A 24,102-nucleotide genomic window follows, 5' to 3' on the forward strand; every position below is an offset into this window, starting at 1 on the left:
AGTTTATCTCTGAGCGGGTTTTCTCTTCTCTCACATTTCTGCTCGTTGAAGGAATTCTATGTGGCACAGCAACAAGAGGCTTAAAAAAAAACAAAATTATTGATGTATAACACCTGATAATGAAGTCAGTTTATGTTTCATTTCACAAAAATAAAAACAAATTTTCATATTTTAAAAGGGTAATCACAGTATCAATTCAAACTATGAAAGTAAAAATAAAAATATTTTAAGTTGTCCACTCAAAGCAAACTTTTTATTGTGGTAGAATGTCCTTCTATAACTACGTAAAATACACAAAGAATTAAATCACATTATCTGTTTATTTGTACACATAACACTAGGGGTGCACAGATCCTTTGCAAAAGAACAAACTGGTTATACTCAGGCAGAGAAACAGTAGCTCTCAACCTGTGGGTCACGACCCTTCGGGGGTGTCAAAAGACCCTTTCACAGGATTTGCATATCAATTATTCTGAATATCAGATCTTTACAATATGATTCATAGCAGTAGCAAAATTACAGTTATGAAGTAGCAGCAAATATAATTTTATGGTTGGCGTCAGCACCATAATGAGGAAGTGTATTAAAAGGTCACAGCATTAGGAAGGCTCAGAGTTACTGAGCCAGAAGCAGTTGGGCACACCTACAGACCCAGCTATTCCAGGGTGGGGGTTGAGGCAGAAGAATTCACCCCAGGTGAGGAATGTCAGCCTAGGTAATATGAGGCTGTTTCCATATGAAAGAATGAAAAGAAAACTAAAAACATTATGAAGAAAAAGAAAGATAGCATTATGAAGATTGTAGACAGCATTTCATAATGATGGAGTTTACACATCTTTTACTCATTTTTAATTTTTATTATATTTTAGTTTTTTATTTGTGAACATTCATGCATGTGTGTGGAGGTCAGGGGACAACCTGGGAGAGTTGGTTCTCTCCTTCCACCACGTAGGTCCTAGGGATGGCGCTCGGCTGTCAGGTTGGGTAGCAAACACCTCTACCCACTGAGCCATTTGGCACTTAGGTGTCTTTTAAAGCTTATTCTTTGGCTTACAGAGTTTTGAAATAACATTAAATATATATTCACTTGCAGAGGGTAGGAGGTAACAGCATGTTTCATTTTTTTGCCACAATATGAACTGGACTGACTGAAGCAAGACTGCTCAAAACTGTGAAATTATATTTCTGTCAGCTTCAGCATTTGTTTGGCAGAAGCCCCTACAGCCTTCATTGAAGTACGCTCTATATTCCACAGTCTCTTTGGCTTTTATATACACCATTATAATTTCTGCTAGCAAAAGGTAAGTCCACAAGCAATCATTTAATTCGTAAAGGAGTTGTTCATATAAGTTGGCTTTTAGAACGATTACTTTGCCTATTGTCAATGTGAGAGCTATCAAGGACTAAAAGGATCAAAAGAACGAATGGAAACTTATGATGTAGGGAAACTCTTTGTGAATGCAATCTCCAGCATGTGGAGAATCAGATCTAGAGGCCATACTGTTTCCAGCAGACAGCAGAGGCAAACCAAAGCCTCGTGAAATTTTCCATTCACAGGTACTGACTGAGATGGTTGGACAAGAAAGCCTCCCTTGAAAAAATGCACACAGAGAAAGATCACTGGGGGAAAGGGCAGTCATGACACCTTCCCTGAAGTTAAAGGGGGGATGACACTGGGCACAACTTACTCTAATTAACATGGCCAAAAAGGAAGAGATCAAACATGTAGAAGAGTTTGGAATCTGGGAGAGGGGAGCCTCTGAGGGGACAAAGGCCACAGAGACACATTCTCAAAAAATAAACAGAATTTAAGCTTGACCTTTCAAACATGAATTGTTCTTAATAAATGTAATGTACACTAGTCATAAAATCTGCTGTGATAAGTTCTAAGTGAAGGAGAAAACAGTAATTCACAGAAGCGATGATGAGGTAAGAATTGTCCTAATGGCATTTAAAGAAAGAAGCCATTCACAATGATGAATAACTTTCTACTTTCTTTTTAAACAATGTTTTCCATGCCTTAAGGCTGAAGTAATTTCTAAGACTTATTGAGTACTGTGAATAAAATAAAGCATTTTTGATTTGTTGAAAAACAATCACATTCATTCATTCATTCATTCATTCATTCATTCATTCATTCATATGTGCACGCACCTCTGTGGACACACATGCCACGGCACGCATGTGAAGGTCAGAGGACAACTTGAGTCAGTTTTCTCCTTGTAACATGCATGTTCCAGGAACTGAACTCAGGTCCTCAGGGTTAGCAGCATAAGCTCTTTTCTCAACCACTGTGCCATCTCACCAATCACCCGCCTTTTCATTCACAGGGTCTATTTATATAGCCCAGGCTGGCCTGCTTTTACTCATTTTGCCTCCACCTCAGTTCTGGCATTACAGATGTACACCACTATGCCAAACTATTTCTTTTATTTAAGATTTTATGTTGCTGCCGGGCGGTGGTGGCGCACGCCTTTAATCCCAGCACTCAGGAGGCAGAGGCAGGCGGATCTCTGTGAGTTCGAGGCCAGCCTGGTCTACAAGAGCTAGTGCCAGGACAGGAACCAAAAAGCTACAGAGAAACCCTGTCTCGAAAAACCAAAAAAAAAAAAAAAAAAAGATTTTATGTTGCTCAAAATAGCTTCAAACTTTCTATGTAGCTGAAGCTAGCCTTGAACTCTTAATCTTCCCTCTTCCTCCCAAGGGCTGAGATTATAGGTCTGCACAATCATGCTTGGCTTTGACTTTTTAAAAAATGTGCTTCTTGAAAAATATATAAAATCTTATCCTTTATAAGCCATTTCATGTTGGCTCAACTTATTACTAATAGGTTCTATGACTATTATTAGATAACACAAATGCAAATATAGCCCTTTAAATAATGAAATAACAACGTCAAGTTTATACTAAATGAAGGAAAGATGTAGACAATATGATAGCACTTGCTAGTTGACATAAGCCAGTTTATTTATTTATATGTACATATAGGATTTTATTATGTAGGAAACACTGACTTTGAACTTGTGATCCTGTTAGTGATGATGATCAAAGTGTGTGTCACCATGCTTAGCAAGCTAGTGTTTTATGACCAGAGGGAAATTTTGTACATAAAGAGACATATGACATTACTGGGGACATTTCTGGTTTTACAACTAAGGATCAAATGATGCTACTGGCAACTAAAGGGATACTTTTAAATTTCCTGCCCTCACACTGCAGCTGCTCACGCTAATGCTTGTCCAATACGACCCGCGATAACGGGAGTGGTGGCGGCGTCCATTTCTCTTCTATAAGGATTAGCCGACTAAGGCTCATGGTCAATTCCCACTGCAGTCTGTTTCTATAGAAAGGTCTCACTGGAGTATCACCAAGCAAAAAATTCCGGGATTATTCGCTCACTAGCAAAGTCTGGAAGTGACAGACCACAGGGCTCAAATTTAAATCCACTTCTGTTTGGAGTTTAGGGAAAATGGATGCCAACCATCTTAAATCAAATCTAAGACAAGTGAATTCTGATACTTTGACGTCATAAGTTCACTTTCAGGTCCCCATCTTTAAAAACATAACCAGGCACATACACCTTACCACAAAAGAAACTTGTAGCCAACCCAACAATAATGTCCCTTAAATTTTCTAGGAATTTGACAAAATATGAAAAATACAATCTTTATTTAAGAGAGGTACCTGGTGTGCAGGCTAGTTTTTATCAACTTGACACAGGCTGAGGTCAACACCTCCATCAGACAGGGCAGCAGTCAAGACTACAGGGCATTCATTTTTAATTTGTGATTAATATGGAAGGGCTCAGCCCATTGTGGGCGGTGCCACCCCTTGCAGGTGCCCCTGGCTGGCACAAGAAAGCTATGAAGAGCAAGACAGTGCTCCTCCATGGCATCTGCTGTGGCTCCTGCCTTGGTTTCCCTGATGATCTACCATGACTGGGGCTGTAAGCCAAACCACCCTTTCCTCCCCAGTTGGTCTTCATCAGTGATTTATCACAGCAATGGAAGGCAAACTAGGACATGGGCAATAATATTAAATATCCAAATAAAATATATTAATCTCTTAAACTTCCTTTAAGTTTATTCTAAATATACTTATGTACTATATGCTGTTATTCAACGTAAAGAAATCCATTATTCATATATTTGGTCACAGGAATCCAGAAAAATAGAATAAACATTTACAGTTATGTGTTCCTTTACTTTCAAAATTATAATAATTCTTATTATTGTGTGTACACGATGTGTGCTTGGGTGCACATGCATGTGTGTGTGTCTGTGAGATGGGTGTATGAAGAGGACAGATGACAACTTTGGGAGTCAGATCTCTCTATCTGGGATGGAACTCAGGCTGTCAGGCTTGAGTGGAAAGTGATTTTACGCCACAGCACCATCGTGCTAGCTCACACTTACATCTTATCATATAGAGCCTGCCTTGACTGCAGTCATTGCTCGCAGATACTATTCAAGGATGTAGAGTATTTACACATTGAAATCAAGCAGTTAGATTAAGAAGCTGATTCTCTTTTTATAAATGTCTGGATGGAGCTAGAGATGGCTCAGTGGTCCCACTCCCAGCACCTGTGTCAAGTGGCTAACAACCACCTGTAACTCCAGCTCCATGGAAAGTGGCACTTCTGGCCTCTGTGTGCACCTGCACTCACATGCACACACCTACACACACACACACACACTTAAAATAATATTAATAAAATGTAAAACAGTCTTGACGTTTTTAATCTTCAGTCCTTTCCTGCACTTCCTTCAGACCACACTGCACCCAACAGCAAAGCCTCTGAGTTCTCTCACAGGAAGTGTCTCTGAGTTCTCTCACAGGAAGTATCTGAGTTCTCTCACAGGAAGTGTCTCTGAGTTCTCTCACAGGAAGTATCTCTGAGTTTTCTCACAGGAAGTGTCTGAGTTCTCTCACAGGAAGTGTCTCTGAGTTCTCTCACAGGAAGTATCTCTGAGTTCTCTCACAGGAAGTGTCTGAGTTCTCTCACAGGAAGTATCTCTGAGTTCTCTCACAGGAAGTGTCTGAGTTCTCTCACAGGAAGTATCTCTGAGTTCTCTCACAGGAAGTGTCTCTGAGTTCTCTCACAGGAAGTGTCTGAGTTCTCTCACAGGAAGTGTCTCTGAGTTCTCTCACAGGAAGTGTCTGAGTTCTCTCACAGGAAGTGTCTGAGTTCTCTCACAGGAAGTATCTCTGAGTTCTCTCACAGGAAGTGTCTGAGTTCTCTCACAGGAAGTGTCTCTGAGTTTTCTCACAGGAAGTGTCTGAGTTCTCTCACAGGAAGTATCTCTGAGTTCTCTCACAGAAAGTATCTCTGAGACTTCAATGAACAAATTTTCTTCCTTATATCTTCCTTGAAGTCATCCCTCTTCTCTTTCCTTTTACTAGAATTATGCTAAGTGACTGCCCCTAAGAAAGGGCATAATGGGGACAGCTCATCTACCTAATGTTAATTCATGGGGGTTCTTGCAACTTTAGGGAGCCATGAGGCCATGTCTGAAGCCCTCAGCAGCTTCATCACTAAAGTTGATCTAGCATCTATCTCAGGTGATAACAATGCCTAGCAAGTTTCTCCTACAGGAAAGACTCACATACACCCATTGTTGCTGCATGGAGTCTTTAGAATCCTCCTGTAATGGTCTGACCTGTCCCTTTAAGAGATAAGCCCTGGCCACCCCCTCCCTGACCTGCTGAGACAAACAGATTTTTGAATCAGCCTGAGTTCCAAAGAGGTAGCTGCTGCTGTGGCACAAGTGTGCGCTCGCTCGCTCTCTCTGTCTCTCTCTCTCTGTCTCTGTCTCTCTCTCTCTCTCTCTCTCTCTCTTTCTCTCTCTCTCTCTCTCTTTCTCTCTCTCTCCTTCTCCCCTTCCCCTTTCCCGTTTCCCTCCATTACATGGCTCCTGCCTAGGACCCACTCGCCCTTATGGCCTGCTGGCCACTCGGGGGCTCCCTGCCTGGGACCCAGCTGCCTTTGTGGACCCCGGGCCCCGCTGCCCACTGCAGCCACTTGGGGAACAGCGCCATTTTACTTAAACCATAATACCTCCTTCCCCACAGTGTCTACATTTAATGTCTATTTGTCTTCTGTGGACACAGTTCAAAAGGACATGTTGAGTCACAAGCAGGCTAGAGTTTAGACAACAATACAGTGCTTAGTGCACTGCAATAAGTAATGGTTCTTGTCCTGCAGTGACACCAGCTTCTTACAAGGTGGCTCATATCCCAGTGACTACAGTACGTTAGTTGTCCCTACATCAAATACCAACATCAACCCTGGCTCACCAACTGCTATGCAAACAACAGGCTCACATCTCAACGATGACTAGAAAGGAGACTCAGAAGGGAGTATGGCGGAAAGCATCTTTGCCCTGTGTCATGAGGTCACAGAACAAGGTGTGTTGTGCTTGGTAGCTACTGGTCAGCAGGTTATGGGGTGATGAGTGATCTAGATTATTTTTCAACGTAAAAATGAAATACACAAATCTTAGCCTTACTTCCTATTATATATTAATACTACATAGTATCATTCACTTCCAAATATATATACATATATATGCATATATATGTAATTGATAACATAAGTTTTTAATGTTTGAACCAAAAATTAAAATCTCATGGAAAAATCTAATTATTCCCATTAATTATTAAGACTGCTTTGCAGAGTTTCTGCTTACACGGTCTAGGGACTCAAACACCCCAAGCAGACCTTGAGCTTATCTTCTTGCTTTAGCCTCCAGAGTGCTGCGATTACAAGTGTGCACCACCACATCTGGCCTAGGGATCACTTTTACAGTCCCTTGAGGGTACAGGACCTCTTTTGTACTAATCAAATTTATAAAGCCAAATTTCCTAAAATTACACAAAACAGCAAAAACTAACTAGCTCCCTAGTATTGGATCAAATATGCTTTACACTTAACTTTCACACTTCCATACTTCTTTTCAGTACTTATTAAAGAGATGTCTATTTATGAGAGCATAAGTATGGAGAGCTAGGACGAACTGTTGACACAGGGTTCTCCCCAAGACAAGCTGGCCATCTACCTCAATTATGGAGATGGTTCTTGCTCTTTCAGCATCACCTTGGAACTCCACATCATCCTGAGAGCCTTGCCGTCCAACTGAGGCAGTAACAGAATTTGGCTGTGCACTTGGCTATTAATATTCTAGGACAGGTGGATACGCTAACAGAAATGGGGATTCCACCATGTTAGGGCTATTGTATATCTAAAACTGGCTTGTTTTTATTTCCATGATGGAGAATCATGGTTTCAGTTCTTAACTACCAATTCCCAATACCGTACAAAGCCTGGTACCAGGGTTCTTTCAAGAAAAGTGGAGGTTATGCTTTAACATCATCTAGATGCATCTCCCCTGCCGACAGAGCAACCTAACGTGACTACGGTGAAGTAACTGCGGTGATTTCAACAAGTGGACGCATCTAGTACTGGGCAGTGCTGGTGCACACCTTTCATCCCAGCACTCAGGACACAGAGGCAGGCAGATCTCTGAGTTTGAGGCCAGCCTGGTCTACAGAGTGAGTTCCAGGACAGCCAGAACTGTTACCTGTCTCAAAAAACCAAAAACCAACCCCCCCCAAAAAAAGAAAAATGTATCAAATGACTACCAGAACAAAGAATTAATTACCCTCCCCAAGCAAGAGTTTACTTAAAACTAGAAGATAAAAAAGTTTAAACAGAGTCACACACACACACACACACACACGCAAGCACGTGCACACACAAAACTACATGTACTAGTCAGTGAATACAACGCCTACCTCAGGGTCGTCGTCATCGAAATCGTGGAATGTGGAATGGTCTGGATTATTCACTTTATCCAGCAACTCTATTGCCAAAGACCTTGTGAGAGGCTGGGTGACAAAGGGGTGCTATAAAACACACAAAACACTTTAGAAATTGGACTGCACACCTATCTTCTGAGTATGGGAATGTTTCAGGGTAAACTAATACCTGTAGTAGCTTTTCTGCAGTGGGCCTTTTCTTTGGATTTTTGGTAAGTGCCATCTTCACGAAATGATGGAAACTATTTGACCTGAGAAGGTTGGAAATTAAGCTTCTGTAGTTTAATTCCCTTTTTGCTTACCTTATTATAAAAGTCACTAAACAAAGACACTTACCACTTCAACTTATCTTTTAGTTTAGGAGGCTGGAAATTGCTTTTTGTCATTAGAAATAATGCCCTGGAAAACAAATAAAACATTGGACATTCTAACACATTTCACATTCTAACAACAGGAATACATTCCTATCTAGTCCCATCAAGGCTAAAGTAAATTCATGACATAGTCAATAAGCATCAATCTGCACTGGGTTTAGTGTAGGCACACTGACCTCATGGGGTGAAGGTCAAACATGGGTGGCTGGAGCTCAGCCAGCTCGATGGCAGTGATGCCCACTGCCCAGAGGTCACACAGCTGATTGTACCCTCCTTTCCTTTCAACAGCTGCAACTTCTGGGGCCATCCTGCAGGAAATAATCCAGAAACAAAACCTTTGTGGTTAGTGTGCTTCCCTTTATTCTCATGAGAGGCACATGGACTTGTCAATATCCCAATTGAGTTCTGTTGAGTCCTTGGTGTCTGGAAATAGATAGGCTGTCCTAGCTACTTTCCCGAGTACTTGGTGTCTCATCTCAACCCTCCCAGTTCTTCTTTCATCAGTTACCTGCACTACAAAGTTTATGGAAATTCACCAGTGTGACACTAACCTGCCCCAAAGTTCTATAAAGAAATGACATTTGTAACAAATGGTCACAACTGTTTCACAGGACACTTATGTCATTTGCCTGCAACTAGGTCATTGCTTCTATTTTACCATTTCTCCAGGCACCAAGAATTTTCACACTTGTATTTGATTTATATTTACTATAAACTTTTGAATGTTTTAAAAAAGTTTTATTACAATAATGAAAAAGTTACCAAAATGAGTGCCTCCTTTTCAAATTTTTTTTATTCAGAGGGAAGTTACCTAGATTTGGTAACTTTTAAATTCATTTTAACTTTGCTATTGTTTTAGTCTAATTATATCTTGACTTGCTTAAATGGTTAATTTTCAAACACACAAATTTTTAAATCCCAAACCATAGTTTTAGAAATAACTGAGAAAAACACATAACATTTCCAGGTCAAAAGAGCAAGCTGAGTGGGTGCTTCACAAACGCACATACTGTTTTCCAGTACGGCTGCAGGGAGTCAGGCCAGGTTCAATAGAACTAAACAAACAAAGAAACAGGCAATTTTCAAAACACTTGGTCTTAAAAATGATTTCACCTTGAAATATCTCTCCTGGAAATGTAAACTGCGGTAAGGAAAGGGACGTTCAAGTGTTCTGGGTCTTAGGACAGCTAGGGTGCAGCCACAGAAGAGGGAAGCCCCACAGGGGTGGACACTCGGCTGCTGAGCTCAGAAAGCAGCAGTCACCCTTCCCAAGCCCAGCACACCAGCGAGCTTCACAACGCCACCCAGATGGGGCAGCTACTCCTGCCGTTTACAACCATGTGTGCACTCGTCTGCGAACCAGTGCTTGCTGCTACAAATACACAATTTAATAAAATATTATGAACACCCCCCGCCCCCTGCCCCCAAACAGGGTTTCACTGTGTATCAGACCTGGCTGTCTTGAAGCTCACTCTGTAGACCAGGCTAATCTCAAACTCAGAGATCCGCCTGCCTCAGCCTCCCCAGTGCTGCGATTAAAGGCGTGTTTCACCAGGCCTAGCTGAACACTCTTATTGTAAGAGTAAAAGGACTAAGTTATGACCAAAATCAAAGTAAATGCTTCTGAAAAACTTGTTACAGACATGTTTGTAAAGACAACCACCAAAAAGCCTAGTGAATAAGGCAAGGGCACAGCAATCACAAAGTACCGTGATGGCTTACACCTGTGACTCCATGTGCAGGATGTTTGAAGAAAGGGCAGAAGAACTATAGAGACACAGGCCACAGGAGTTGCCAGAGGTGAGGGGTGGGTACAGAAATGTGTCTGGATTCATCCTGATGGTTATCCTCCACCAAAAGCTGCTGGGTAAGTGTGAGTTTCGTCATCAAAAATGCAATGTCTAGAGGGCATTCACTACTAATCCCGTCTTTCCTTCAGCAGGCTTTCCCGACTAGTTGCTAGCCTGGCCACTTTGCAAGAGCGATTCTGTATGCTGAGATAAAGGTGGGAACGGCACGACACGAGACAGAGACAGAGAGCAGGAGTGTTAACCAACCTCACCTAACTCAGTGTCACATGCTCCCCAGGTACCTCCCACTCTACCAGGATTAATTTCTGGAGATGTTGGTAAAGATGAGTCCTTAATAAAGATTAACTGGGCATGTATACAGAATCGGGTGAGTCAGGAGATGTGCGTGTTGCTCCAGATGCTAAAGAGAGGACTTGGGAAGAGTAGTGGATTTTCCTCAAGAATTCACCCAACAATCTGAAAAACAACATAAAAACACCAGAACCCAATGATCTTACAACAGAAGGACTTGAACACCCTAACAGAGAAGATGTGAAAAAAATTGACTTTATGAAAGCAATAGAGTCCCTTAAACAACATGTAAAAAATGCCCTTAATAGAAATGGATGAGAAGTATAACAAAAAGTTTGAAGAAATGAGTAAATGTGTAAATGATACCCTGGGAAACCAAGAAAAAAACATCAAACAGGTAATGAAAACAGTTCAAGAATTGAAAACTGAAACAAAAGCAAGGAAGAAAACACAAACTGAGGACCAGCTGGATATGGAAAATCTAGGTCAACGAGCAGAGCCTACAGAAACAAGCATAATCAATAGAATACAAGAGATAGAAGAAAGAATCTCAGATTCTGAGGACACCATAGAGAAAATAAACGCACAGATCAACGAAAACAGCAAAGCCAACAAATTCTCAACACAAAAGATTCAGGAAATACGGGACACAATAAAAAGACCAAACCTAAGAATAATAGGAATAGAAGAAGTAGAAGAGTCACAGCTCAAAGGCCCAGAAAATATTTTTAACAAAATTATGGAAGAAAACTTTCCCAACATAAAGAAAGATATTCCTTTGAATATTCAAGAAGCATATAGAACACCAAACAGACTGGATCAAAGAAAAACATCCCCTCGCCATATAATAATCAAAACACAAAATATACAGATTAAAGAAAGAATATTAAGAGCTGCAAAGGGAAAAGGGCAAGTAACTTATAAAGGTAAACCGATCAGACTTACACCTAATTTCTCTATGGAAACCATGAAAGCCATAAGGTCCTGGATAGAGGTACTTCAGAAGCTAAGAGACCATGGATGCAAACCCAAACTACTATACCCAGCCAAGCTATTGTTCACTATCAATGGAGAAAACAAGACATTCCAGGATAAGAACAAATTTAAACAATACGTAGCCACAAATCCAGCACTACAGAAAGTAATAGAAGGAAAATCACAACCCAAGGAATCCAACATTGCCAACACTGCCTACAATAACTCAGGCATCTAGCGACCCTTCACCAGCACAACTCAAAGAAGGGAGACACACAAACTCTACTATCAAAAACAATAAGAATAACCAGAGTAAACAACCACTGGTCATTAATATCACTTAATATTAATGGTCTCAATTCACCTATAAAAAGGCACAGGCTAAGAGATTGGATACGAAAACAGGATCCAACATTCTGCTGTTTGCAAGAAACACATCTCAAACACAAAGACAGGCATCTACTCAGAGTAAAGGGTTGGGAAAAGGTTTTTCAAGCAAATGGTCCTAAGAAAAAAGCAGGTGTGGCCATACTAATTTCTAACAAAACTGACTTCAAACTAAAACCAATCAGAAGAGATTGAGATGGACACTTTATACTCATAACAGGAACATTTCATCAGGATGAAGTCTCAATCCTGAATATATAAGCCCCTAATACAAAAGCACCCACTTATGTAAAAGAAATATTACTAAAACTCAAGGCAGACATCAAACCACACACACTAGTAGTAGGAGACTTCAACACACCTCTCTCACCAATGGACAGGTCAATCAAACAGAAACCTAATAGAGAATTAAGAGACTTGTTGGAGGTAAAAAGCAAATGGACTTAACAGACATCTATAGAACACTCCACCCAAATAGGAAAGAATATACCTTCTTCTCTGCAGCTCATGGAACCTTCTCGAAAATTGACCACATACTCAGAAACAAAGGAAACCTCCACAGATACAAAAAAATATCAGTGTCCACCTATGTGTTATCAGATCACCACGGATTAAAGTTAGAAGGCAACAATAATGCTACCCCCAGAAAGCCGACAAACTCATGGAAACTGAACAGTCAACTACTGAACCACACCTGGGTCAAGGAAGAAATTAAGAAAGAAATTAAAGTCTTCCTTGAATTTAATGAAAATAAAGAGACAACATACTCAAACCTATGGGACAAGATGAAAGCAGTGCTAAGAGGAAAGTTCATAGCACTAAGTGCCTACTTAAAGAAAACGGAGAAAGCATACATTGGGGACTTAACAGCACACCTGAAAGCTTTAGAAAAAAAAAGAAGCAGATGTGCCCAGGAGGAGTAGAAGACTGGAAATAATCAAACTGAGGGCGGAAATCAACAAAATAGAAACACAGAAAAGAGTCCAAAGAATCAATGAAACAAAAAGTTGGTTCTTGGAGAAAATCAACAAGATCGACAAACCCCTATCCAAACTAAACGACAGAGAGAGAACACCCATGATGGAGGAAGGTCATTGGCTAATAAAGGAACTGCCTTGGCCCATATTATTGGTTAGGACATAGGTAGGTGAAGTAAACAGAACAGAATGCCGGGAGGAAGAGGAAGTGAGGTCAGACTCGACAGCTCTCCTCTCTGGAGCAGACGCCTCAGCAGAGACGCCATGCCCCGATCCCGGGCAGACACACGCGATGAAGCTCTGAACTAGAATCTTCCCGGTAAGACCGGTGCTCACAGATTATTAGAGATGGGTTGATTGGGATATCAGAATTAGCCAGTAAGGGCTAGAGCTAAGGGCCAAGCAGTGATTAAAAGAATACAGTGTCTGTGTAATTATTTCGGGGCATAAGCTAGCCGAGCAGGCGGCTGGGGTGTTGGGGACGCAGCCCCGCCGCCGCTCCATATTACTACACACCCAAATAAATAAGATCAGAAATGAAAAGGGGGACATAACCACAGACACAGAGGAAAATCAGAGAATCATTAGATCTTACTACAAAAGCCTGTATGCCACAAAACTGGAAAATGCAAAAGAAATGGACATTTTTTTAGATAAGTACCACATACCAAAGCTAAACCAAGACCAGATGAATGATCTAAATAGACCTGTTAGTTGCGAAGAACTAGAAACTGTTATCAAAAATCTCCCTTCCAAAAAAAGCCAAACCCCTATCCAAACTAAACGACAGAGAGAGAACACCCATGATGGAGGAAGGTCATTGGCTAATAAAGGAACTGCCTTGGCCCATATTATTGGTTAGGACATAGGTAGGTGAAGTAAACAGAACAGAATGCCGGGAGGAAGAGGAAGTGAGGTCAGACTCGACAGCTGGTTTCAATGCAGAATTCTACCAGAACTTCCAAGAAGAGCTAATACCTATACTCCTTAATGTATTTCACAATATAGAAACAGAAGAGTCATTGCCAACTTCCTTTTATGAAGCTACAGTTACCCTGATACCAAAACCACACAAAGACCCAACCAAGAAAAAGAATTACAGGCCTATCTCACTCATGAATATTGACGCAAAAATTCTCAATAAAATACTGGCAAACTGAATCCAAGAACACATTAGAAAAATTATCCATTATGATCAAGTAGGCTTCATCCCAGAGATGCAGGGCTGGTTCAACATACGCAAATCTATCAATGTAATTCACCATATAAATAAACTGAAAGAAAAAAACCATATGATCATTTCATTAGATGCTGAAAAAGCATTCGACAAAATTCAACACCACTTTATGATAAAGGTCTTGGAGAGATTAGGGATACAAGGGTCATACCTAAATATAATAAAAGCTATTTACAGCAAGCCGACAGCTAACATTAAATTAAACGGAGAAAAACTCAAAGTCATCCCACTAAAACCAGGAACACGACAAGGATGTCCACTCTCTCCATACCTTTTCAATATAGTGCTTGAAGTTCTAGCAATAGCAATAAGACAACATAAGGAGAACAAGGGGATTCGTATTGGAAAGGAAGAAGTTAAGCTTTCGTTATTTGCAGATGATATATGATAGTATACATAAGCGACCCCCAAAACTCTACCAAAGGACTCCTACAGCTGATAAACACCTTTAGTAATGTGGCAGGATACAAGATCAACTCCAAAAAATCAGTGGCCTTCCTATACACTAAGGATAAGGAAGCAGAGAGGGAAATCAGAGAAGCATCACCTTTCATGATAGCCACAAATAGCATAAATATCTTGGGGTAACTCTGACCAAGGAAGTGAAAGATCTATTTGACAAGAACTTTAAGTCTTTGAAGAAAGAAATTGAAGAGGACAACAGAAAATGGAAGGATTTCCCTTGCTCTTGGATTGGGAGGATCAACATAGTAAAAATGGCAACTCTACCAAAAGCAATCTATAGATTCAATGCAATCCCCATCAAAATCCCATACAAATTCTTCACAGATCTTGAGAAGACAATAATCAACTTTATATGGAAAAATAAAAAAACCCAGGATAGCCAAAACAATCTTATACAATAAAGGATCGTCTGGAGGCATTACCATCCCTGACTTCAAACTCTATTACAGAGCTACAGTATTGAAAACAGCTTGGTATTGGCATAAAAACAGAGAAGTCGACCAATGGAATCGAATAGAAGACCCTGACATTAACCCACAAACCTATGAACACCTGATTTTCGATAAAGGAGCTAAAAGTATACAATGGAAAAAAGAGAGCATCTTCAACAAATTGTGCTGGCAAAACTGGATGTCAATCTGTAGAAGAATGAAAATAGATCCATATCTATCACCATGCACAAAACTCAAGTCCAAATGGATTAAAGACCTCAATATCAGTCTGAACACACTGAACCTGATAAAAGAGAGAGTGGGAAGTACTCTACAACACATGGGCACAGGAGACCACTTCCTACGTATAACCCCAGCAGCACAGACATTAAGGGCCTCATTGAATAAATGGGACCTCCTGAGACTGAGAAGCTTCTGTAAAGCAAAGGACACTTTCACTAAGACAAAAAGGCAACCCGCTGACTGGGAGAAGATCTTCACCAACCCCACAACTGACAAAGGTCTGATCTCCAAAATATATAAAGAACTCAAGAAACTAGACCGTAAAAGGCTAATCAACCCAATTATAAAATGGGGCACTGAGCTGAACAGAGAATTCTCAACAGAAGAAGTTCAAATGGCCAAAAGACACTTAAGGTCATGCTCAACTTCCTTAGTGATCAGGGAAATGCAAATCAAGACAACTTTAAGATACCATCTTACACCTGTCAGAATGGCAAAAATAAAAAACACCAATAATAGCCTTTGCTGGAGAGGCTGTGGAGAAAGGGGTACACTCATCCATTGCTGGTGAGAATGCAAACTTGCGCAACCACTTTGGAAAGCAGTGTGGCGGTTTCTCAGGAAATTTGGGATCAACCTACCCCTGGACCCAGCAATACCACTCTTGGGAATATACCCAAGAGAGGCCTTAACATACAACAAAAGTATATGCTATACGATGTTCATAGCAGCATTGTTTGTGATAGCCAGAACCTGGAAACAACCTAGATGCCCTTCAATGGAAGAATGGATGAAGAAAGTATGGAATATATACATATTAGAGTTTACTCAGCAGTAAAAAAAAAAAAACAAGGACTTCTTGAATTTTGCATACAAATGGATGGAAATAGAAAACACTATCCTGAGTGAGGTAAGCCAGACCCAAAAAGAGGAACATGGGATGTACTCACTCATATTTGGTTTCTAGCCATAAATAAAGGACATTGAGCCTATAATTCGTGATCGTAGAGAAGTTAAATAAGAAGGTGAACCCAAAGACAAACATATAGGCATCCCCCTGAATATTAACCTTCATCAGGCGATGAAAGGAGACAGAGACAGAGACCCACATTGGAGCACCGGACTGAAATCTCAAGGTCCAAATCAGGAGCAGAAGGAGAGAGAGCACGAACAAGGAATTCAGGACTGCGAGGGGTGCACCCACACACTGAGACAATGGGCATGTTCTATCGGGAACCCACCAAGGTCAGCTGGCCTGGGTCTGAAAAAGCATGGGATAAAACCGGACTTGCTGAACATAGTGGACAATGAGGACTACTGAGAACTCAAGAACAATGGCAATAGGTTTTTGATCCTACTGCACGTACTTGGTTTGGGGGAGCCTAGGCAGTTTGGATGCTCACCTTACTAGACCTGGATGGAGGTGGGTGGTCCTTGGACTTCCCACTGGTCAGGGAACCCTGATTGCTCTTCGGGTTGATGAGGGAGTGGGACTTGATCAGGGGAGGGTGAGGGAAATGGGAGGCGGTGGCGGGGAGGAGGCACAAATCTTTAATAAATAAATAAAATTAAAAATAAATAAATAAATAAAAATAATGGCTAGTGCTAGACACAGCAAAAGACAGGGCTGTAAGGTTTCTATAAAGTCATCTTAGCACTAATTGACTTTTAAAAATTTGTATTTGAAAAAGACAAATAAGAAATTATATTTATCACGTCTCCAACTTAAACCGAACCAGACCAGTAATGCAGCTGTGCACTGAGGGCCAGACTAGAGATGCCGGAGAGTGGGGGCTTTGATGTTGAAGTCCTGGAAGACTATGTGGGGGGGAAACCAGATCAGTGCTGTGCCTGCCCACCACTGCGGTCAGTGCTCGGCTAAGCCACCCAGCACGCAGCTAAGTAGCCAAAATGATGGAGTAAGAAAAGGAATCAATGATAGGGCAGAGTAAGTACTCACTGATAGGGGTTTACCTAAGATAGTAAAGACTATCTACAAGACAGGTATGGCCGGAAAGGAAGGTCTGTGGATGAGAGACTACTAGAAAAGGGTTCAAGGACTGAACTGGGGCCTGACATGCAAGATTCCAAACGCCCAGAAGCCTGCCCTTGATTGCAGTCAACCAAGACTGCAAAAAGGTTTGGGGAGACAGCTCAGTGGTAGACTGTTTATTCAGCATGTTTGGGGTCATAGGTTCAGTTCCCAGTAACACCAAAAACAGCAAGGATTTTGAAAATATAATTATTGGAACATGCAAGAAGAAAAAGATAGATATTAAAAACATTAAAATGTTTTAACTATGCGTTAAAACATTGTTATTAAACATGTGTTATTAAAACACATGTGTTTCTGTTATCAGAAACCTAACAGCTGTATCAAACTTTAAAGACTTTCCTGCATTATGAAAATCAGTATGTAGGATAGTTTTTGGCCAAGTAATCCATCTAAAAGAATACATGCGCCGGGCGGTGGTGGCGCACGCCTTTAATCCCAGCACTCGGGAGGCAGAGACAGGCGGATCTCTGTGAGTTCGAGACCAGCCTGGTCTACAGAGCTAGTTCCAGGACAGGCTCCAAAGCCACAGAGAAACCCTGTCTCGAAAAACCAAAAAAAAAAAAAAAAAAAAAAAAAAAGAATACATGCTTACATTACTACCTCACTGACTTCCTTCATGTACTCTGACTTAGGTCTAGGAATGTTGACCAGTCTTTTCCTTTCCTTTCTTTTTTTTTCCCTTTTTTTTTTTTAAAAAAGAAATGCTGTATTTAATAACAATAGGACAATAAATCAATATTTTTTTAAGTAAATTAAAATAAAATTACCAATATGGGGTACCAATGAAGGACTTCCGTTTGGCAATTGTAGCTGTTATCTGTGCAGAAACTCCAAAATCAGCTATTAAAAAATAGGAGAGGAAATAAAATCATTTAAGGTAATATCAAAAGTAACTTTCAATAACTATTTTCATCAATTTCACGGAAATGGAACAGTCTCACACATGTTATGTTTTCTAACTTGGTGGACTATTAAAATATCACAAAGTAGTCTGTAACACAGCCAGATAGATTCCCATATAATTCACATTAATGGAATAACAACAAGGGTTAAGACCAAATAATTCTGAGAGGAAACAAAGGGCTTGGGAGAACTGAAACTGACACTGATGTAATTTCCAGTTTCTAGGAATCTCTATCTCCAGGAGTATCACTAGAGAGGACCTTTAAGTAGCTGTATATTCTACCGACTCTCTGCCAGACCCAGGACACTGCAGACGAAGACGCCAACTGCTAAACCCATCTAATTAAAAAGACCCCAAACATGACAGTCCCCAAATCCTTACCTCTGCAGAACAGTGCAGGTCACTAGTGGGGACTTGCTACTGTTCCTCAAGCATGCTCAGCTCAGCTCTACTATTTCTAGTGTGTTTACAACTCTAAGTCGGCCCTAAGGGAAAGCAGGCAAGAAGCACTGCACAAACTCAGCGCTCGCAGAGACGGCTCAATGAGTCCAACACTGAGGGCACAGGACCGCACAGATCAGGGTGAAACCTGCTCTCCTCACCCCCACTGACAGCTGCTTAGGAAAACTACCTTGTATGTTAATAACTAGATAAATATTGTCAATCTGATTAGTCCTAGAGTAGGCCATAGTTCAAAGAAGTTTCATTTGTCTGTTTATGTTGTGGAGCTAGGGACAAACCAAGTGCCTTGTACTTTCTGGACAAGGGCTCCCACCGAGCTAACATCCTGAGTCCTATTGACATTTTTAGAAAACAATCGCGTATTTTAAAAATTTCATTTGTCCTAAGTAGTTTCAAAATAATGTTTCCACATTTGTTAGTATATTCTTGTTATCAGTTAATAAAGTTACTATATTGAACATTTTTCCTGATTTAAACTCATACTGAGTTATTATTGGTTCTGAACTTTATTTTAATTATACTTTATACGTTACTGTTTAAAGTAAAGCAACACTTAGCATCTAAATTATATTCTTAAATTATATATAAATATTTACTATATAAATTGTATTCTTATATAAATTATATTCTTATATAAAAATAATAGTTTGCTTTTTAAGTACAAAGTACTTTTGGCGCTACTAAATATTATTTATTTATTTGTTTAATTTTTCTTCTCATTTCTGGTTACAATTTATAGAGATTTCCTACTGGAAGCCCAGCCCCTGGGCTTAGATATAAGAGTTCCAATGCATATAACTTCATGGCATTTTTGCAACGACCTGTTTCCTGTGAAGGACAAACTAATGCCTGTGTAGGGGTAGGGAAATGAGACAATGAGATTTTCACTGAAAAATAAATAGACTTATTCCTAGGGATGACCAAGGATGGGCAGAGACTTGCAGCACTAAAAACGAAACACAGTATCCCTAGGGGTGATCTAGGACAGAGGACTGTAGTTCTGAAAAACAAAACAAACAAAACCTCAAACCAAACTCAACTATGTTCCAGAAAAACATGTGCATGCGATGAACTCTGATTTACTTACCTAACTTCACATGACCGTTATCCGTTAATAGAATGTTAGCGCCCTTCAAAGGGAGAACATTTTAGTTGAGTGGGAAACAGACATTTTATTAGGTGAAATATATATTAGGTTAACTATACATATCAAATAATCACAGCCACAGACATAGAAATCCTTAAATTTAAAATGTGTTCAGCAAAAATGCTACATAATTATAGGAAACATTGTTGTTCACTTTTCAGTTAATCTCATGATGCTTACATATGTGCTCCCCTAAAAAGGCTCCTTGCTAACACGGTAAGAATTACAGCACAGACATGATACATTTCCATCTAAATGCTATTTCTTGGCCATCACATACCATCGCCACACTAAAATGTTATTTTAGTCTCATATTTCAATTGCTCTGATTATTATTTAAACTTGACTACTCTATTTTCCATTCTTAAGAAGCCTGCTCCCCGCCCCCAAAACTGACCCGTGCTGGCACATGACTACCCTACTTATTGGTAGATGAGTTTCTATCCTAATGGCCTTCTCAAGAGCTTTGAGTCAGCTAGCATACCGATCCCTAGCTGTGGGTCCACAGCCACTCCCATGTAACTCTTAAATGAGCACACCAAACCAGGAAACTCTTTAATTCAATGTGCTGGTATGATTGTAGGTCAAGGGAAATGTTCTTAGATCCCTCCAACAAGAGAAAGAAACAGAAGAAGAAAAGAAAGAAGGAAGGAGTAAGAAAAAGAAGAGTAGATGCAGGAGGTGGTGGCATATACCATTAATCCCAGCACTCCTGAGAAAGAGGTAGGTGGATCTCTGTGAGTTCGAGGCCAGCCTGGTGGTCTACAGAGCGAGTTCCAGAACAGGTTCCAAAGCTGCAGAGAAACTCTGTCTCAGAAAAAAAGAAAGGAAAGAAGGAAAAAAGGAAGGAGGGAAGGAGGGAGGGGGGGAGGGAGGGAAGGAGGAAGGAAGGAAGGGAGGGAGGGGAAAAAACAAAGAATAGAAAGAAGTCCTCTGAAAGCCGATGATATTTGAGCAGAGGTCTTAATTAAGTTGAGTATAGACAACCACACCCAAACCTGAGACAAGAATGTTCTAGGAAGAAAGGACAGCAAACACAAAGACCTAAAACCAGAATGAGATTGAAATATTCCAAGAACAGCAAATCTAGTGTGGTTATGTTGTGGGATATTTGTACCCTGTGTAAATGTGTATTGCTGTGATTGGTGTAATAAAAAGCTAGGCAGGAGGTATAGGAGGGATTTCTGGGTAGAGAGAGAATAAGTAAGAGGAGTTAATAGAGGCTTGAGAGAGATGCAGAACTAGTCAGACCCACAGAACGAGACAGAGATAGAAAGTAGATTAATAAAAATACGGGTTAATGTAGGTTCTAAGAGCTAGTTAAAAACAAGCCTAAGCTAAAGGCCAAGCTTTCATAATTAATAAGAACTCTCAGAGTCATTATTTGGGAGCTGGTGGGTCAGAGTCAACTTGGTACATGGCTGAGACATAATGTGTAAAGGAAAGAGGAATGGAGTTCCAGGCCAGCTCAGAGAAATGCATGCAGGGCCTGGATCACACATAACCTTGCTGGCCACGGTCCGAGCACCTGCATTTCTGTGAGTACTAAGGGAATCCATGGTGCTGGTAAGCAGGGGAGTGACATGATCTGACTTTAAAAGGCCACTCTATTTGTCAAATAGTGTGGTAACTAAGCAAGCACTTGAGAATGGAAGCAACGAGAGCAGGAAGAAGGCTACTACAGAGATACGGGTATCATAGTATGAGGAAAGCTTAGACAAGGGTGGAGGCAGTGCTGATGCTCACAACTTACCCAGACCCCAAAGTCTAAAACAAGTCCTTGCACAAAGGGACAAAACTACCCAGCCAAGTTCATCACCTGCAAACCCCACACACTCCCTGCTTAGTAATATAATACAGATATCATAGTCTCCAAAACGGCCTCATACTTCACTCGGCATTTCTGTTCAGATTGTTCTTTCAACCTAGAGAACATGCCAACCTCCACTTCTGACAAAAACCTACCAGTCCTTCCCAGTCATCCAATGCCGATCACTGGGCCCTCCCTCAGCACTCATTTACCTTCGAAGGACAAGACCCCAGCTTGTGTCTTTGAAGGGGCTTATAATAAATACCTAAAGCAGGAGTCCACACATCTACTTACATTCCAGGGAACATTGGAATGTGAGGACAGAGTCCAGGGCTCCATCACAGACTAGGAAAGCAACAAGAGTCATTTCTCTCACAAAAGGTTAAGTTAAAAACTTGAGAAAACAAAAGAGGGAGAGAATGGTACAAGGAAGGAAAAAAGAAGAAATAAACAAAAGGAAAAAGGGTTTCCATTAAGGAATGCAGTAGAGACACACTCGGGAGTCCTGTCAGCCTGAGCTAAAGTCAGCTTGGCCAGCACCACTGTCCTCTGGGAGCCAGAGTAGAGTACACGAGTTGCTAGGCGTCTTTTGCCCACAAAGACACTTTACTAATGACATCTTATATTACCTCAAGAGTGCCAAACTTAGACGATACAGTAAGCGTGCAATTAACTGTGATTTTATAGAAGCTATGGAGCTAATTTGTATCTTACAAATGAAATAAAAAACAAACAAAACAACTATAAAAACACTAATCCAGCCAGGTGTGGTGGTACTTGTCTATGATTCCAGTACTTGGGAGACAAAGGCAAAAGTAACAAGAATTCAAATATATTCTCAACTACAGAGTAAATCTGAGGACAGACAGCCAGACCTACATGGGTGATGTCTCAAAATACCTCTAAACCAGACCCAACTGAGTAAAACCCCAAACTAATCCACTCAGCTCCACACTTAGAGGGCAAACTTTACTGTATGTTGGTGTGGGAGGTCCATCTGTCTGTGTGTTGCTTTTCTTGTTTAATGAATAAAGAAACTGCCTTGGTCTGTTGATAGGGCAAAACTTAGGTAGGTGGGAAAAACTAAACTGAATGCTGGGAAGAAGAAGGACGGAGTCGGAGAGACTCCATGGATCTGCTGGAGACAGATGCTGGGAATTTTACCTGTTAAGCCACTGCCATGTGGCGATACACAGATTTATAGAAATGAGTTAAATTGATATAAGAATTAGCCAAAAGGAAGCTAGAGCTAATGGACCACGCAGTGATTTAATTAATATAGTTTCTGTGTGGTTATTTCGGGGCTAAGCTAGCCGGGTGGATACGACGAACAAGCGGACTCCAACAGTATGTGACCGTGCCTCAACAATGCTACTCTAAGAATGTATTGAACCTTACCATACATCACTCATGTAATACTGTAATTTATTTCAGGTAGCAAACTTACCGAATAATCAAGAGAAGTCTGCTTAGAGATTGAATTAGAGTATTTAAAAGTGAAAAACAGATTATTTAAAAGTGAAAAACAGGCCCAAAATAGAATGCATACCTTTATATCTCTGTGCATTTTTCCTTTACTGTGGAGATAATACAATCCCTAGGGTTTTAAAAGACAGGAAAACAAGCAAGATTTATCACACAGCATCACTGAGCAGTAGTTACTGTGTTATTTACTCTATAGAAAACCAAGTGCCAAGAACCAACTCATTACAATGAAATATCATAGACGACAACAGAGTCAGAGTGAGAAAGATAAAGAAAGCTCAGACAGAAGCACTCATTTTTCTAAAATAACATTTAGTAAATTCTACAAATGATTTGAATTTGTACAATGGTATGAACATACATTAAAGTGTATATTCCACTAGAATCAGAATAAATTTCAATTCCTCTGATACTATTGAATTTTCAAAACTTTATTATAAGAGGAATACACAGACCCACAGGGCTATATTGTAGTCTAGGTTATATTGTAATCTTTAGGCTTTATAGCATTTAATTGTAAATACAGCTTGCATTTCTAACAGTTTGTATATGCATTAAGGGCCAGAGATATAATTTGGTCCATAGTACTTGTCTAGCATGTGTGAAACCCTGGCTTCCACCCTCAGCACCACAAAAACAGAACAATGCAAATAAGTAAAATAATACAACTATATTTAAAGTTTTCAAGAGTTTACCAAACTATCTTATCCCCTAGCAGTAATGCATAGCGCATAAACTTTTAGTAAAAAATAGTACTTTAAATATGACTTGCCTGTAGTGTTTCTCTGCTAACATAAGCAATCTGCAGTTCTGAGAGGGGTCCAGTTACTATAAGAGAAGAAAATTACTATTAGTAAGATTAAGCAACACGTTTTCCACCAAGTGACCAAGTTCATAAATCCCATTAAGAACAGACTCAACATAACCAAAGAATTTTACTAAACCCAATGCCCAAAAGGCAGTTTTCACTTTGATTCTCTTTAAGTCTGACATGACCACTGTTGTATTTCCAGTGTTTAAAACAACGCCTGGCACAGAAAAGCTGCGCTGTGTTTATAAACGAATGAATGACTCAACTGATTATGCTTTTACTTTATACCTTGCTGATCCAATATTCACAGATGTTTAAAGAATGCCCAAGTGGCTTAAGTTTTCATTAAGGTTTCTTTATTGATGAGTAACATGTATTACAGCTGGCTTTAAATCAATATTTTCCCTAAAAGTATTAT

At 40.2% G+C, this 24,102-nt stretch overlaps 1 protein-coding gene across 9 annotated transcripts in view; it reads right to left on the minus strand.

Moving 5' to 3' along the window:
* Nucleotides 1-24,102, minus strand: part of Map4k3 (mitogen-activated protein kinase kinase kinase kinase 3) — a 157,088-nt gene that overhangs the window by 53,719 nt on the left and 79,267 nt on the right. For all 9 annotated transcript variants that reach the window (XR_012908771.1, XM_075955677.1, XM_075955676.1 and 6 more), the window contains exons 5-13: nt 23,646-23,701; nt 22,938-22,985; nt 19,519-19,561; nt 17,833-17,905; nt 8,369-8,500; nt 8,155-8,217; nt 7,988-8,069; nt 7,795-7,905; nt 1-79 (exon numbers count right to left, since the gene is read on the minus strand). Coding sequence is in view for 8 of the 9 variants with exons in the window: in XM_075955677.1 (XP_075811792.1) it covers nt 1-79; nt 7,795-7,905; nt 7,988-8,069; nt 8,155-8,217; nt 8,369-8,500; nt 17,833-17,905; nt 19,519-19,561; nt 22,938-22,985; nt 23,646-23,701 (687 nt within the window). In the remaining variant the exon portion in view is untranslated. The remainder of the gene's footprint in view (nt 80-7,794; nt 7,906-7,987; nt 8,070-8,154; nt 8,218-8,368; nt 8,501-17,832; nt 17,906-19,518; nt 19,562-22,937; nt 22,986-23,645; nt 23,702-24,102) is intronic.

The sequence above is a fragment of the Microtus pennsylvanicus genome, chromosome 21, assembly GCF_037038515.1.
Source record: "Microtus pennsylvanicus isolate mMicPen1 chromosome 21, mMicPen1.hap1, whole genome shotgun sequence".
In the NCBI taxonomy this organism is placed as follows: Eukaryota; Metazoa; Chordata; class Mammalia; order Rodentia; family Cricetidae; genus Microtus; species Microtus pennsylvanicus.